This window comes from Meriones unguiculatus, chromosome 4, assembly GCF_030254825.1.
Source record: "Meriones unguiculatus strain TT.TT164.6M chromosome 4, Bangor_MerUng_6.1, whole genome shotgun sequence".
Lineage (NCBI taxonomy): Eukaryota > Metazoa > Chordata > Mammalia > Rodentia > Muridae > Meriones > Meriones unguiculatus.
In genome coordinates, this window is record NC_083352.1 from 83,357,786 (window position 1) to 83,372,434 (window position 14,649).

The following is a 14,649-nucleotide window of genomic DNA, read 5'->3' on the forward strand; positions in this document are numbered from 1 at the left end:
ATGCGGTGTGGCCCGTTTACCCAGACAGTGCCAATGCCATGGATTGCCTTTCTGACCACATGGCATTTTCTATTCCAAGCCTTCACCATTACCAACTCCTCAGTGATGTAACCAGCCTGCCCACATACATCCAGTGGTTCCTGTGAGGATATAGCGACAGACACTTACCAACACCTCTGCATGATGGGTGACTCAGGTCCCTGCCAGAGTGAGACGGGATGCCTATCTCTCTACATATGAACAGATCCCTGTGTCCGCTGGCTGCAATCGGCGGGGTGCTGCTGTATTTGGGAAATGACACAGGCTCCTTGAGGAATGAGTAAAAGCTAAACTCCTGTTGACTTGCCAGCCCCAGACATGAAGCCACAGCTTCCATCTCCTTAGTTTTCTTTTAGAAAAGGTTTGTGTTTTTAATTTAATTTTTTTGGGTGGGGGGGGGCGGGGGAGTTACAGAATTCTATATTTTTATGTAATTATACCATCGTTTTGAAAACTAGCTTTGGTTCTGGTTCTGCACTAACAAGAATTTCTTGGTAAGCTCATAAGAATATTTACTGTTAGCTAGGCCCAGAAGCCTGAGGCAGGGGAGACGGTAAGTTCAAGACCTTCCCCAGGCTATCGAGTTCAAGACGGACTTAGGCAACCTGTCTCAAAGTCAAAATGGCCTGCTAGGCAGTTCCATTAAAGGCACCTGCTGCCAACCTGTTCTGCCCTGGAGTCCATATGGTGAAAGGAGAGAACTGACTTCCACATGCTGTCCTCTGGCTACACTCATGAGTCATGGCGCATGTACACACATTAAATTAATAGAAATGTAATTCAAATATTTCAAAAGCCACTGCAGTGCTGGGAATTGAACTCTTGTCATCTGCAAGAACACCAAGCCCCCAAGCTCTTTTAACTGTTGAACCTTCTCTCCAACCCCTCACTAGGCCTTATTTGTTACTCCTTTGATGTCCTATTTTTGTCGTTGCTGTTTTTGTTTTTTTCAAGACAGGGTTTCTCTGTGTGGCCCTGGATGTCCTAGAACTCACTCTGTAGACCAATCTGGCCTCAAACTCAGAGATCCGTCTGCCTCTGCCTGCCAAGTGCTGGGATTAAAGGCGGGTTCCACCACCACCTGGCTTGACGTCCTATCTTAAGGTTTGTCCTTCGACAACTTGATCACCCTCTCTAGCAGACCATGTCCTTTCTCATCCTCCAGAGAATTTTTTTTCTTGACTATTGACTCAAATGTGATAGATTTAATATCTAGTTGTGAACTTTCTAAATAATTTGTGTATGTTATTCACACATGTGTGTTCCCAGCAACAGATGCACAAAATGCATGTGTACGTGTGTGGAGGCCCAAGGCTGAGTCGGGTGTCCTCAGTCCCTCTCCACTTTATTTGTTCAGAGGGGTGTAGCTTGCTGAGCTGCATTTGCTGACTCTGGCTGTTCTAGCTAGCCATCTTGCCCCATCTTTGGTCTCTATCTCCCTAGTGCTGACCTAATTAGATTTTGCACAGGTTCTGGGATTCCCACACTTAGGGGCGAAGCATTTTATCTATGGAGCCAACATTCTAACTCCCTACCCGTATTGTTTTTGTTTTTTGAGACAGGCTCTTGTGTAGCCTAGGTGGGCCTTAAGCTCCCTCTGTAGTTGTGGATTGGCTCAGAACTTCTAATCCTCCTGCCCCTACTTCCTAAGTGCTTTGATTACAGGTGTGTACCACGGTACCTCTGTGTGGTCCTGGGGATGGAACCCAGAGCTTTGAGCCTGCTAGGCAGACGCTCGAGCAACTGAGCCATGTCTCCCAGGACTCTCTGCTGTGTGTGGCTATTAAGAATTTAATCTTATATTTTCTTTACATTCATCAGGCTCCTGCCTGGGTGAACAGTGACTACTCCCTGTACATGGAGTGAAGTGCCTGCCTGTTTCAAGAATTTCTTCCATGGAGGAGATGTAAACAATATTACAGCCATTTCACAAGGATCCAATGACAAACCAAACTTCACCGAAGTTCCCCCTGGAGAACCAATGAGTTTGTTGGGCTTACTTACAGAGCATAGGTGATGGGCTTGTGACAGGAGTGTGGGTGACCCTAAGTCTTTACCCATCAAGGATGATGGCATCCCCATGACCACCCGCAAAGAGCCCCTTCATTTAACTTCCCCCGTCTATATACTCTAGTACCTCCTGAGATCTGAGGCCTTATATAATTAAGGGCATAATTGCATACAAATGACTGAGGATCGTGAGAGAAAACAGCGGGAACCTTAGGTGAGGTTCCTCTGTAACCTCAATGACCTCTGAGGTTACATGAAATTAGGGCAGAACTGCTTACAAATGGGAGGGGAGGCGTGGCTGGAATCTCAGGTGAGGGCCCAATGTCTCTCTCTAATCTCTTTCTCTGAGGAAAAGTCAACAGTCAACAAGCCTGATCCTGTGCTTCTTGCAAAGCAGGCACAGCTGAGCTGCTGAAAATGGAGGCTGTGTTGCTCAGGGAACTACAAAACAAGTTATCCTCAAGGCATAAAGTTGTAAACAATTGGGGGATAGAGGGGTCTTCCATGGTGTGGCTGCCTGGATGGCACACGGTGGAAGTCCTCCCTGCTTTCCTTGTGTCATTTACAGTCAGCAGTATAGCCGCCCTTACATTATAGGGACTTCCACTGGAACTGCCTGGATCCCAACGTGTAGCCGACCGCTGTACACTCAAAGATCCACCAAGCCATACTTGGGTGGGATGCTTTCATTTTGTTGCCAGTGTCCTTCTTTTTGTCTTCATGTCCCACTATGCTCAGCCACTTGGATAATAGTCATGATAATCAGGAAAGACCTAGGGGGCAAAACATTAATACTCAATATCAAATGTGTGGGCGGGTTTCTGTATAGAAAGCCAGTCAGACTTGGGAGACAGAGAAGCAGAGCTCATGGGAAATAGCCATAGGGAAGCAGGTTGAAAGTAATACAGGGTTTGGATTTTAATTGAGAGCCCGCAACAATTAAGGCAGAAACTGGCTAGGAAAAGAATCACTTGAATTGCCGGAAGGTGAGGCAGAGCAGCATAGCTCAGCATCCCTTTCTCTCCCCTATTTTTTTTTTTTTTTTTTTTTTTTTGAAACAGGGTCTCTGGTAGCCTAGGCTGCTAGGCTGGCCTTGAACTTTCTATGTAGCTGTGATTGACACTGAAATTGTGATCTTCCTGCCTCCGTTTCCTAGGTGCTAGGTTTACAGGAATGTACCACCACACCTCTGTGTGGTCCTGGGAATGAAACCCAGAGCTTGGTGCCTGCTAGGCAGACACTCGAGCCACATTTCCCAGGACTCTCTGCTGCTTGTGGCTGTTGAGAATTTGATCTTAAATTGGGAAGTGGTGGCACATGCCTTTAATCCCAGCACTCGGGAGGCCTAGGCAGGCAGATCTAGATGAGTTCAAGGCCAGCCAGGTCGAGAGAGAGAGAGAGAGAGAGAGAGAGAGAGAGAGAGAGAGAGAGAGAGAGAAAGAGAGAGAGAGAGAGAGGTGGGGGAGAGATATCCAGGACAACCAGGGCTACATGGAGAAACTGTCTTGAAAAACCAAAATTAACAAAATTAAGGAATTTGATCTTATATTTTATTTACACTCATCAGGCTCCCACTGTGATGAACAATGGCCATTCTCTGTACCGGAACTTCATTACAAATGTGCTTGGGTCCACTCAGATATGCTAAGTTAACACATGAACTCTAGCAAAAGTTCCAGTCGATTTGTATCCATGATAAACTTTGAGGATCCCTAAACTGGTTGACTACCAAATCTACTTTCCTAAGAGTAGGACGCCCAATGTGCTGACACTAAATACATACATATATATATATATATATATATATATATGTATATATCAGGCACTTAATTACCTTGCCTAACAAGAAGCCTGGAGGTACAAACACTTAATTAAGTCATAACAAGGCTGGCTGCTTCTTGATTAGTACCTGTCAGAGTTTTGGCTTTAATGTCAGGGCGATTGCCTCATGGCCACAAAATGATTGCAGCAGCAACACAGATGACTTTCACGTTTTGTGCAGGAAAGACAGGCTTCCTCACACCTGTCTTTTCCTAGAGGAACAGAATCCATAGAATGACTATATCCAGCAATGGCTGCCTTCACACCAGAGAGGCTGGATGTCAGCTTGGCATTGAGGGATTCCTAGAGAGCCACTGGGTCATCATGTTAGAAGCCAAAGAGCCTCATTTCTGATGTCGGCACAGAATGGTGGCAGCATCAAAATGCCACCATGTGAAGGGGCATGTGAAGTCGAGCACGTGAAAAGCAAAAGTTTTTCTTTCATGGACTTCCTTGTATCTGGGTTTTCAGAAAGTGCTACCTGCATTCAGTATGGGTCTTCCTAATTCAAGGAAACTGAGAAAATCCCACACAGGTCTGTCCAGTGCTGGGCCTATTGGTTGATTTCAGATACAGTAAGGTTGACCACTGAGATTAAATGTCTGACTCCTCTTGTCAACTTGACATCCAATCGTGTCTCCTTTGGTCTTGCTAACTTTCTTTCCAAATGAGAGTGATAACAAGGTCACAATTCTGCCAAATATGACACAGCAGTCTTACATAAAACTCTAGCTGTATCCCTCAGAATAGCAGGCAAGGTATTTGGAATGCTTAGTCTTTTTTTTTTTTTTTTTTGAGACAGGGTTTCTCTGTGTAGCCTGGCTGTCCTAGACTCACTTTGTAGACCAGGCTGGCCTCAAACTCACAGAGATCTGCCTGCTTCTGCCTCCCTGAGTGCTGGGATTACAGTGCACCACTGTGCCTGGTGAACGCATGGCCTTTTACTGTCTCATAACTTAAATTTGACTACATAGATTTACACCACTTTAGCACTACTTTAGCACTGGTACTGTCTCCATCAAAGTTCCATCACACAATGAAGAAATAAAGCAAATAAAACACAGGGATTAGCTTGAGATGTGTATATATATGTATGTATGTCCAAGCATGTTCTTAACAAAATAAGACAGAAGCACTCAAGCCAATCACAATCTTCATGGCTGGTCACATGACCCTAGCTGGTATTTATAACTAGCTTCCTCTGCCACCCAGTTCTGTACTTCCTCTGTCTGCCAGCTCTTCGCTCTTCCCCAGAGGGATCACAGGAATCAATACCGCCATCAAGGGCTTGAAAGATGCAGGGCTGGTGGTTTCCACCACATCTCCCTTTAACTCTCTCATTTGGCCAGCGCAGAAGACAGATGGCTCAAAGAGAATGACAGTTGGTTATCACAAAATGAATCAAGTGATAACTGCGATTGCAGCTGCTGTACCAAATGTGGAGCCCCTTCCTTGCGCAGGTTAACACATCTCCTGGTACATGGCATGCAGCCATTGATCTAGCAAATGCCTTTTCCTCCGTGCCTGTCCATAAGGACCACCAGAAGCAGCTTGCTTTCAGCTGGCCAAGCCAGCTGTATGTGTTTGCAGTTTTACCTCAAGGGTATGTTAACACACTGGCCCTGTTTGAAGAGATCCGACCACCTGCCTCTTCCACAAAATATCACATTGATCCACTGTATTGATGGCATTATGCTGACTGGACCAAGCGAGCAGGAGGTAGCAACCACTTTGAACTTGTTGATAAAACATATGTGCATCCCAGGATGGGAAATAAATCCAACCAAAATTCAAGGGCCTTCTACCTTCGGGACACGTGCAGGAGTTCAGTGGCGTGGGGCATGCACAGGTGTTCCTTCTAAAGCGAGGCTAAGCTGTGGCACCTGGTCCTTCCTACCAGCAAGAGAAAAGCACAGTGCCCAGTGGGTTATTTGGATTCTGGAGACAGCATGTTCCTCACTTAGGTGAGTCACTCGGGCCCATACGCCAAGTGACTCGGAAAGCTGCTAGCTTTGAGTGGGATCTAGAACAGGAGAAGGGTCTTTAACAGGTCCAGGCTGCTGTGCAGGCTGCTCTACCTCTTGGATCATATGACCCAGCAGACTCAATGGTACTTGAGGTATGAGTGTCAGATAGGGGTGCTGTATGGAGCCTGTGGCAATCCCCTGTGGGTGAATGACAAGCCCCTATAGATCCTCGTGCAAGGGTCAACCATCATCTGCAGACAACTACTGTCCCTTTGAGAGACAGCTCTTAGCTGGTTACTGGGGCGTTAGTGGGAACATCACTTGACAATGGACCACCAGGTTACCATGCAACCTGAGCTTCCCATCATGAGGTGGTGTTATCTGATCCACCAAGCCATAGAGTAGGACTTGCACACCGGCAACCTACCATCACACAGAAGTGGTCGATACATGATCCGTCCCAGCAGCTGCTAACGTTACACCAAGTGGCCCAAATGCCTACAGTTCCTGTTCCTGTGGTAATGCCTTCTGTGTCCAGGCATGCATGCATCTGTATATCTCTGCTCTTGACTACACATGTCACACGACTGCCTGCCTTGACTTCTCTGCTATAATGGATTGTGTACCCTTGAACTGTGAGCCAAATAAACCCTTCTCCTTTCTGTTGCTTTTGTCAGGGCATTTTTATCACAGCAACAGGAAGCAAAACTAAGACGTCTCCCTTTTCCCTGGTGTGCACAGCCCCTTCTTGTGTCCCGCAGGATATGCTTCATAACTCAGATGGAAAGATGGGTTTTCCTTAAGCTAGAGGGGTATCTTGCTTGGACATTAGTTTAATGCCTAGGATTTATGTGACATCTTTTCTCTCCCCCCCGCCTCGCGTGTATACTTGTGTATGTATGTGATGTTCATGCTGCTGTAGGAGCATGTGGAGGCCAGAGGTTAACATAATGGATTCCTCTATCACATCTTCACCTTAATTTTCTTTTGAGACAGAGTTATTAAATCTAGAGATCTCCATTTTTGCTAGACTGGCTGCCCAGAAAATCCCAGGTTCCTCCTGTCTCCACCACCCAGAACGAGGAGTTCAGACAAGCATAGCCACACTTGGCATTGTACGTGGGATCTGTATTCAAGTCCTCTCCTCATACTTAAAGAGCACTTCACCCACTGAGCAGTCTCGTCAGGGCCTGTGACATTTTTTTTTTTCTACGGAGAAGAATAAAGCCCTGGGTTAGAGAAATGGTTCAGTGGTTAAGAGCACTGGATTCTTCCAGAGGTCCTGAGTTCAATTCCTAGCAACCACATGGTAGATCACAACCATCTATAATAGGATCTGATTCCCTCTTCTGTCATGCAGGCATACATGTATAAATAAATAAATCTTTTAAAATAGTAAAGAAAGAAAGGAATAAAAAAAAATAAAGCCCTCTGAAGGTGAGGTCAGAATAAACAGCACATTCCCTTTCTCCCTGTGGGGCTGTGGTCTTTGGTGTCCCCTCTTCACCTGGGAGATGGGCTTAGGCTAAGCATGGAAGAGCTCTGGGCTTCACTGATGGAAAATAGTTGGCTCTCATCCACTATGGGAGAGCAGCAAGTTTTACAGCCTACCTTTCTCTTCCCTTTCAACAACTCATTTCATCCATGTAGACATGTTCTTCCAAGGAACACACCAAATCATAGAATCATTACTCCATGCCAAATGAGGAAAAGCAAGTGATTTGAATTCCACCTCTGAGTTTAGTCCAAGCCAGACTTCATGGGCCCTGGTGACAGAGGGGACCTTGGTGAATTGTTAGTAGCCTCTGAAGAGTCATAGCAGGAGGGGAGAAGGGGGGGGGAAATCAAGTTGCCAGTGAGGAATGCTGTACTTAGGCAACAGTGGGCAGTGTGTATGTTTGGGACAGTGGGAGGAGAACAAACACAGAGGTCCTTGGGATACCATGGGAGTGTGTTTTCCTTGTTTTGAGTCCAGGTCTCCCTATGTAGCTCAGGCTGACTTTGAGCTGGCAAGCCAGCTACCTCAACTTCGCACATGCTGGAAGTACAGCCAAGCACCTGCCCTGCTTTTAGAGTTCTTTCAAAAGGTACGAATAGTCGTTAAGATACTGTCTAGTGCTCAGGGTGAGGAGCACTACTCCAAAGGCCCCAGGAAGATTCTGCCTTCTAGACAGAGTCGGGTGCCAGGCCAGGAATGGCTTTGAATCCTTTCATTGACACTAAAGCCCCTGGAGGAGAGGCTGGAAATCCCCATTTTTTAATTAAAAATGTCTCCGAATAAAAGGCAAGATACGGCGACTTCTGAAAGTTCCCACAGGCTGCCGAGGATCTGCCAGGGATCCAACCGTGTCATTTTCCTAGGGGTGTCCCCAATTACAACAGCTCACCTACCTGATGGAAACTCATTCTTTTTGGATTTCAAACGCCTCTGTCCCTCCTCCCCCCCAGCTTGGCCTTCGCACTCTTAATAAAACATGAAAACCCCTGGCCCCATGTCATCCTGGGGCTCCCCTACAGCCTGTCTGCGTTTCTCATCTCCATGCTGCTGCTGCTGCTGCTGCTGCTGCTGCTACTGAGCCATCCATTTGCGTGGGGAGGAGCCAGCACAGAGCCCTTGTCCCTGGGAGGTGGCTGTGATGTGAGGGTGTTCAAAGTCACAGAGCTGGGGTCTCCCCTCGCTGCTCGAAGCCACTGTGCTGCCTTTCACACTTGTGAGATCAGAGGGTATTCTCAGAATCCTGTGCCTGGCATCGGAAAAGAGGTCCTGTAAGGAGAGCTCAAAGCTCATTCTCTTTGGAGACCATTAGTGAGGCAAGGCTGACACTCCGAGGGGAGGGACAATGAACATATTAGCAGCCCTGGCTTCTCCATTGTGGCAGTGGGCTGTACAGGCGGTAGTACCTAACACATGTCTTCTGGGACTCTCAGAGGAGTCCTGAGTTTGAACCCCTAGCTCCTTGTCAATACTGGGGTGCGGTGGTGTGTGTTCTAATTCCATTGCTAGAGAGAGACAGAGACAAGAGGATTGCTGGAGCTTGCTGGCCAGTCTACCCAGCTGGTGAGCTCCTGGTTTAGAGAGAGGCGGTCTCAAAAGATAAGCTCTGGGACCTTACGCTGGTTTCCTGACCTCTCTGAACCTTGAATTTCCTTGCCAGAGGGCTGGACATATAGACACCTGATGTTTCTTGGATCTCCCTACCGCGCCCCATCTATTAAAGGATCACTTCCTGAACTAGTGGTCCAGAGAGGCTCTCACACCTGCCTGGCCTGTGTCCCCTGCTGTCATTCCCATTCTTTTACTATGTCCTGTACTCTATGGACTAGACCCTCTGCTTGGTGATGCGTATATGAGGGGCATGAGTCAGGCCCTCTGGGGTTTTCTATCCCCCACTCATAATTTTGCCTCGGCCCTCTGCATGACCCAGCAGCTTCACTGTGCTCTTGCAGTCATTTGTGCTGGGTCTCCCAAGCCCAGTGGGGAACCCTGCCTCAGGACACCTCCCCACTAGCTGGAAGTCATGAGATGTGAGCTGCCATCTCCTTTATGAGGCTGCACGACTTCCTGCATGACCCGTGAGGGAGCATTGTCAGGTGGTGGGAGAGCCCAGACTGTGTGCTGTGTGACCTTCTTATCCACCTTCTCTGGGCAGCTTCTGACTGCGTCACTTCTCAGCTCCATTCACCAAACTGTGGTCCTGGAGCGAAGCCTGCAATCTCCAAATTAAGAAATTAAGATTAGCAGTTCCCTTCTGAGATCTGTACGGAGCTGAAGGGTCCAAATATAAGCAGTGTGTGTGTGCTCTCGCGTGCACGCTCATGCGTCTGTAAGTGTGCATAGGTGTAAGCTTTCTAACTTTTAAGCCTTGATGTTTTTCTTTAAATCAACTATCTTGTCTGGCTTGGGATAGCACTCATCTGCAAAAGAAAGACAGATAGGGTGGGGGTGGGGGGGGAGAGAGTGAGCAGGGAAACAGGCAGGTTAGAGGCCCCAGGCTGTTTGTTCTCACTGTGGACCATGGCAAAGAGGCACGTGCTATGGCACACTTGCCCTTGCCCTAGCCACATGTTGAAAAGTCTCTTGATATTAGTAAACAAGATCCTGTCACTGTGATCCAGCCCCACAGTGAAACAGGTTCACAGCTGAACAAGAAAGGCCTTATCCATGTCCTTGGCTTGGCTTTCCTCTGGATTGACTTTCAAAGCCTCCACAATTAACCACCACGACAGCCCAGGGTAGCAGATGAGCCTGGGCCAGGCCAGCTGGCACACCAGTGTATGATACACACAGACACACTCTTCAGTGTCACCTTCTGGGGACGAGGGCAGCAATAGTCAACATAGAGGTTTTGTTTCCACAATTCTGCATTCTTTTATGCTGATGGCCCCGCTACCTGGCACTTTGATTTCTTGCTCCTAGACTACCCACTCCATCTGTACTTCCTGCACAAAGATCCGTGACCCCGTGAAACTTCCACAACCCTTCTGGGTCCTTCATTAGCCTGGTCTTGCTGGAGGGGGACCCTCCTTCCAGACACTTGTTTCAGAGAGCCACAATTTAGTCGTGTTTCTGCTTCTGAGCCATTGAGGTCAGAGTTGGGCAGGCAGGCCTTGGGGACAGCAGAGTAGGTCTACATATTCCCCCCAACACCTCAGAGCTGAACTGTGCCCTTGGGTCCTTCCAGCTAAAACTTTGGCTTAGTCAAGTCCTAATACAGTGAGTGGATCCAGGCCCTATAGCTACCTTAGTGATGACCACAGAGGATGCCAGGAGCTTTGAGGTGGCCAAGCTTCTGACCTTGTTGCTGGTGACCCCATTTATTTCCACTTTCACCTATCCGGCTCTGAAACTCACCCCATGGCCCCAGAGCTGCAGTAGAGTGGCCTACTCAGACTGGGGCCCACAGTTGGTCAGAAGCTGCCTCTCCTTTGCAGGCTCCTGGAGGGAGCTCACAGGGTTCCTGGGTGCACGTGAACTCAGCATCCCATGTCCATGGGGCCTTGTGGGCAAGGGTCATCTCCAGGAGGATTTTATGCTGTCAGCCTCACAACTTGCCTGTCTTCAAGTTCACGGCTGATGTCCAACCAGCCTTGTGTACCCAGAATCTGTCCAGAATGGAGAACATTGCCCTCACCAATGCACAGTGACTAGCAGCAAACTAAAGAACGTCTTTTATTTTTTAATAAAATAGTGGAGCATGAAAAAATATCGTATGTTACAGATATACAGAGGCAGGCATCGCCCTCCCTGGCTGGAGACAAAGTTTGTCTTCCCAAGTGCTTCTAGACCACTCATGGAAATCATTTGTTTAACAATTGAGAGTCAATAAGCCCTCGGGTGCTCTCCACTGATTCCCCTCCCCCTCCTCTCCACAAATCAGTTCCAATGTGTAGAGCACACCGGCTCGGTTTCCATTAAAAAAAAGGCCGCAAAATGTATCAGGCTGAAGGGTTTTTTTTGTTTGTTTGTTTTCCTGAGGCCTGGACCTCTTAATTCTTTTGTTAGATGATTTTTTTTTTGTTCTTTTATTTACAACCAAACACTTCTTTCTCATTGATTTCATGGGGAGAGGGGAAAATGTAAAAAAAAAAAAAAAAAAAAAAGTATTGCACACCATTTGAATTCTCCAGTGTTAGATCTGCGGGGGTGAGGAATAGTGTGGGTTCTATGTGGGTAGAGAGACGGTTATGAAGGCTGGTGGCGGGACTCTCTTTAAGGAACCTGCAGGCAGGCCTTCGAGTAGATAGATTGCTCAGGGTCCCTTTTTACATCCCCTTGCCTCTCACCCCACCCCTATACAGCAGCCTTGCTGGGAGGGGGAAGAGCAGGCCCTTGGGTGGCTCATTTGCTGGCTCAAGGGGAGCTATTTAGCTTGCAAAGTAGCTCTCTGGCCTCAAGTTTTTAAGCAGGCAGCAGAGTCTTCTGAATACACAGATGTGTGTTTGAGGCCTAAACAAAAGTTTTCTTGAGGATGGTTTGATCAATGACTTTACCACAAATTAGTTACAGGAGAGGCTCCTTCGTTAATGAGTGACCGTTCAGGGAGGCAGCAAACACAACAGAACCCTTTACTTTCAGCCTATCCCGTCATTCTGAACTTCAAGGTAGACCTTATATACACACATACATATGTATGGATGCACATGTATATGTGTATTTTTCACTTTGATTAAAAAAAACAACCAGCCAACCAAGAAAAGCAGCCCATTTGGGCTCCGTCTGTCCATCCAGTTCTTCCAGCCTCCTTCACACACAGGCTGAAGGCTGGGCGGGAAGCTCATACTTCCCAGGGTGAGACTTTGGGGGATGCTGGGCCTTTTTGTAGATCCCTGCACTGGTGACCACACTGGCTGGTTTCCTCCGGCTCTTTCTCTTAAGCCCCCGGCTGCACACGTGCTGCCAGGACTGCAGGGTCTTGGAAGTCCAGACCCACACCCCACTGGTGATGCCTACCACCAGAAGCATGGACACTTTGACCATGAAGACCTCCACGGCAGGGATGGAGGTGGTCATCAGGCAGTCGGGCGTCTTGGTCTGATTGTTCATCTTACACTTGTGCTGGGTGGCCAGCAGCTTCCAGTAGTCCATGTTCAGGCGTTCGTAAAAGTAGCAGGCAATCACACAGGTGGCCGGCACGGTGTAGAGGAGGGAGAAGACCCCTATGCGTACCATGAGTTTCTCCAGCTTGTCCGTGTTCTCCCCACCCGTTTTCATCACCCTCCGGATGTGGAATAAAGCCACAAAGCCCGACAGGATGAAGGAAGTGCCGATGACCAGGTAGCAAGCCAGCGGGACCAGCACGAAGCCAGTCAGAGCGTTGACGTCCATGCTGCCCACGTAACACACACCCGTGAGCTCATCCCCTGCCACCCTGCGCATCACCAGGATCAAGATGGTCTTCACGGCCGGGATGGCCCAGGCTGCCAGGTGAAAGTAGCTGCTGTTGGCTTCAATGGCCTCATGGCCCCACTTCTTGCCAGCAGCCAGGAACCAAGTGAGGGTGAGGACCACCCACCATAAAGAGCTGGCCATGCCGAAGTAGTAAAGTACCAAGAAGACTAAGGTACAGCCGGTGCTCTCCAGCCCCTCCTGAATAACATACAGCTGCCCACTGTCCCTGTCGCACGCGATGCTCTCCGCGCCAGCGAAGAGGCGGATGATATAACCCACCGAATAAACGCAGTAGCACATGGAAAGGAAGATGATGGGACGTTCGGGGTACCTGAAGCGCGACGGGTCGATGAGGAAGGTGAGCACGGTGAAGGCGCTGGAGAAGAAGCACAGCACGGACCAGATGGCCAGCCAGACCACAGCGAAGCGCTTGTCTTCGCGGCTCCAGTACACGTCCACCCCCGGAGTGCAGAGAGGTGCGCAGGACTCGCTCTTCTCCACGTGGTGGAACTTGCCCGGGTTGTCACAGCCTGCGCGTCCCTGACCCCCGTCCTTTAGCGGGTGCTCCTGCGCGCTGTGGGGCCTCTGAGGCCTGAAGAGCGGAGGGAACATGCCAGAGCCCCGGCTGGGTTCGTCCGAGCCGTTGTTCGGTGCTTCCATGCACAGGTAGTTGGGGTCGTTCTTGTTGGGGAGCTTGCTGCAGTCCAGGGAGTCAGGCCACTTGAATTTGAACTGCTCCATGATCGGCGAGCACTTGAGCCGGGCCTGCTCACACATGACCCGGCAAGCAGGGATGGGTGTGGAGACCTGCTCCGTGCACATGGGCGCGTACAGGGAGCACAGAAAGAAGCGGAGGTGGCCGTGGCAGCCGTACTCCACGAGCGGCGCGAACTCGTGCAGTTGGATGGCCGCCTCACGCTGGTTCTCGTGGCCCATCAGGTTGGGCATACGGGTGGTGTTGTAGCCGATGTCCTTGCACATGGGAATCTCCACCGGCTGGCACTTGCCGTCTCCGGGGCGCTCTAAGTCCATGGAGCTGATGGCCCCGCACGAGCCCATCATCACCTGCAGCACCAGCCACAGACGCGGGCCCGGGTGCTGCATGGTGGCGCCCGCGGTGTCCCCGCGCCGCTCAGGGCCGTCGCTCCCGGGCACGGGCTGTTGCTGCTGCCAGCAGCTCCGCGCCCCGGCTCCGGCCCCCGCGCATGCCCGTCCAGCCTGGCCCGAGCGCTCGCGGCGCCCGGAGCCCCCGCGGTGGGCGCGCGGCCTCGGCTGAGTCGGGGGCGGCGGGGGAGGGGAGCGAAGTTTGCAAACAATACGGCGGAGCGAGCGCCGCTCTGCGCGCAAACTTTGGCCTCTTCTTCCGGGCGCGCGCGTTTGCGGACCGCGGTGGGGCAGCGCGGGCGCACCGTGGCCCCAGGCCCCGGCGCTCCTCCCTCCCGGCGCCCGCAGCTGTTTCCAGCTCGGCGTCCCGGGATGAGAAGACTTGCAAAGAAGGCAAAGGGGAGGAAAGCGGTGTGTAGGGGGGTTGGGGGGGGGAGGGAAGGCGATTGGTGACAGGCCCCGCCTCCGCTTGCCGCCCCGCCCCGCCCCGGCGCTGCTTTGCATCAGAAAGCCTTGCGCCCCGGGAAGCCTCCGCCCTCAGCTCCAGCTTGGAGCTGGACCCCGACCTCCAGCCTCACCTCCTGCGGGTCTCTCCGCCTGCTCTCCCTGTCCAGGGTTGGGGGGGCCCTCGGGATTGTCCACGGACGCCGAGGTTACGGGAAGTTTGGGGACTAGCGGGGACCCGGGTAAGGGTGATCCTCACCCGGTGCTGTGGGGCTGGGGACGCATCTTCTACTTTTACGATGGGTCCCTGGCGGAGGGCACTTTCAAAGAGACACGGGATTTGCGTTTTATGGCCGAACTCATAAAGTGGCCCCA

General features: G+C 50.2%; 1 protein-coding gene and 1 pseudogene across 1 annotated transcript; one reads left to right on the top strand and one right to left on the bottom strand.

Moving 5' to 3' along the window:
- LOC110550163 (uncharacterized) overlaps positions 1–8,413 on the top strand; it is a 39,423-nt pseudogene extending 31,010 nt beyond the window's left edge.
- Positions 8,414–10,990: 2,577 nt separating this feature from the next.
- Fzd10 (frizzled class receptor 10) lies at positions 10,991–13,937 on the bottom strand. The gene has a single exon (XM_021639822.2). It carries the CDS (start codon positions 13,828–13,830, stop codon positions 12,082–12,084), a length of 1,749 nt encoding a protein of 582 aa, XP_021495497.1. The 5' UTR covers positions 13,831–13,937; the 3' UTR covers positions 10,991–12,081.
- Positions 13,938–14,649: the final 712 nt, after the last annotated feature.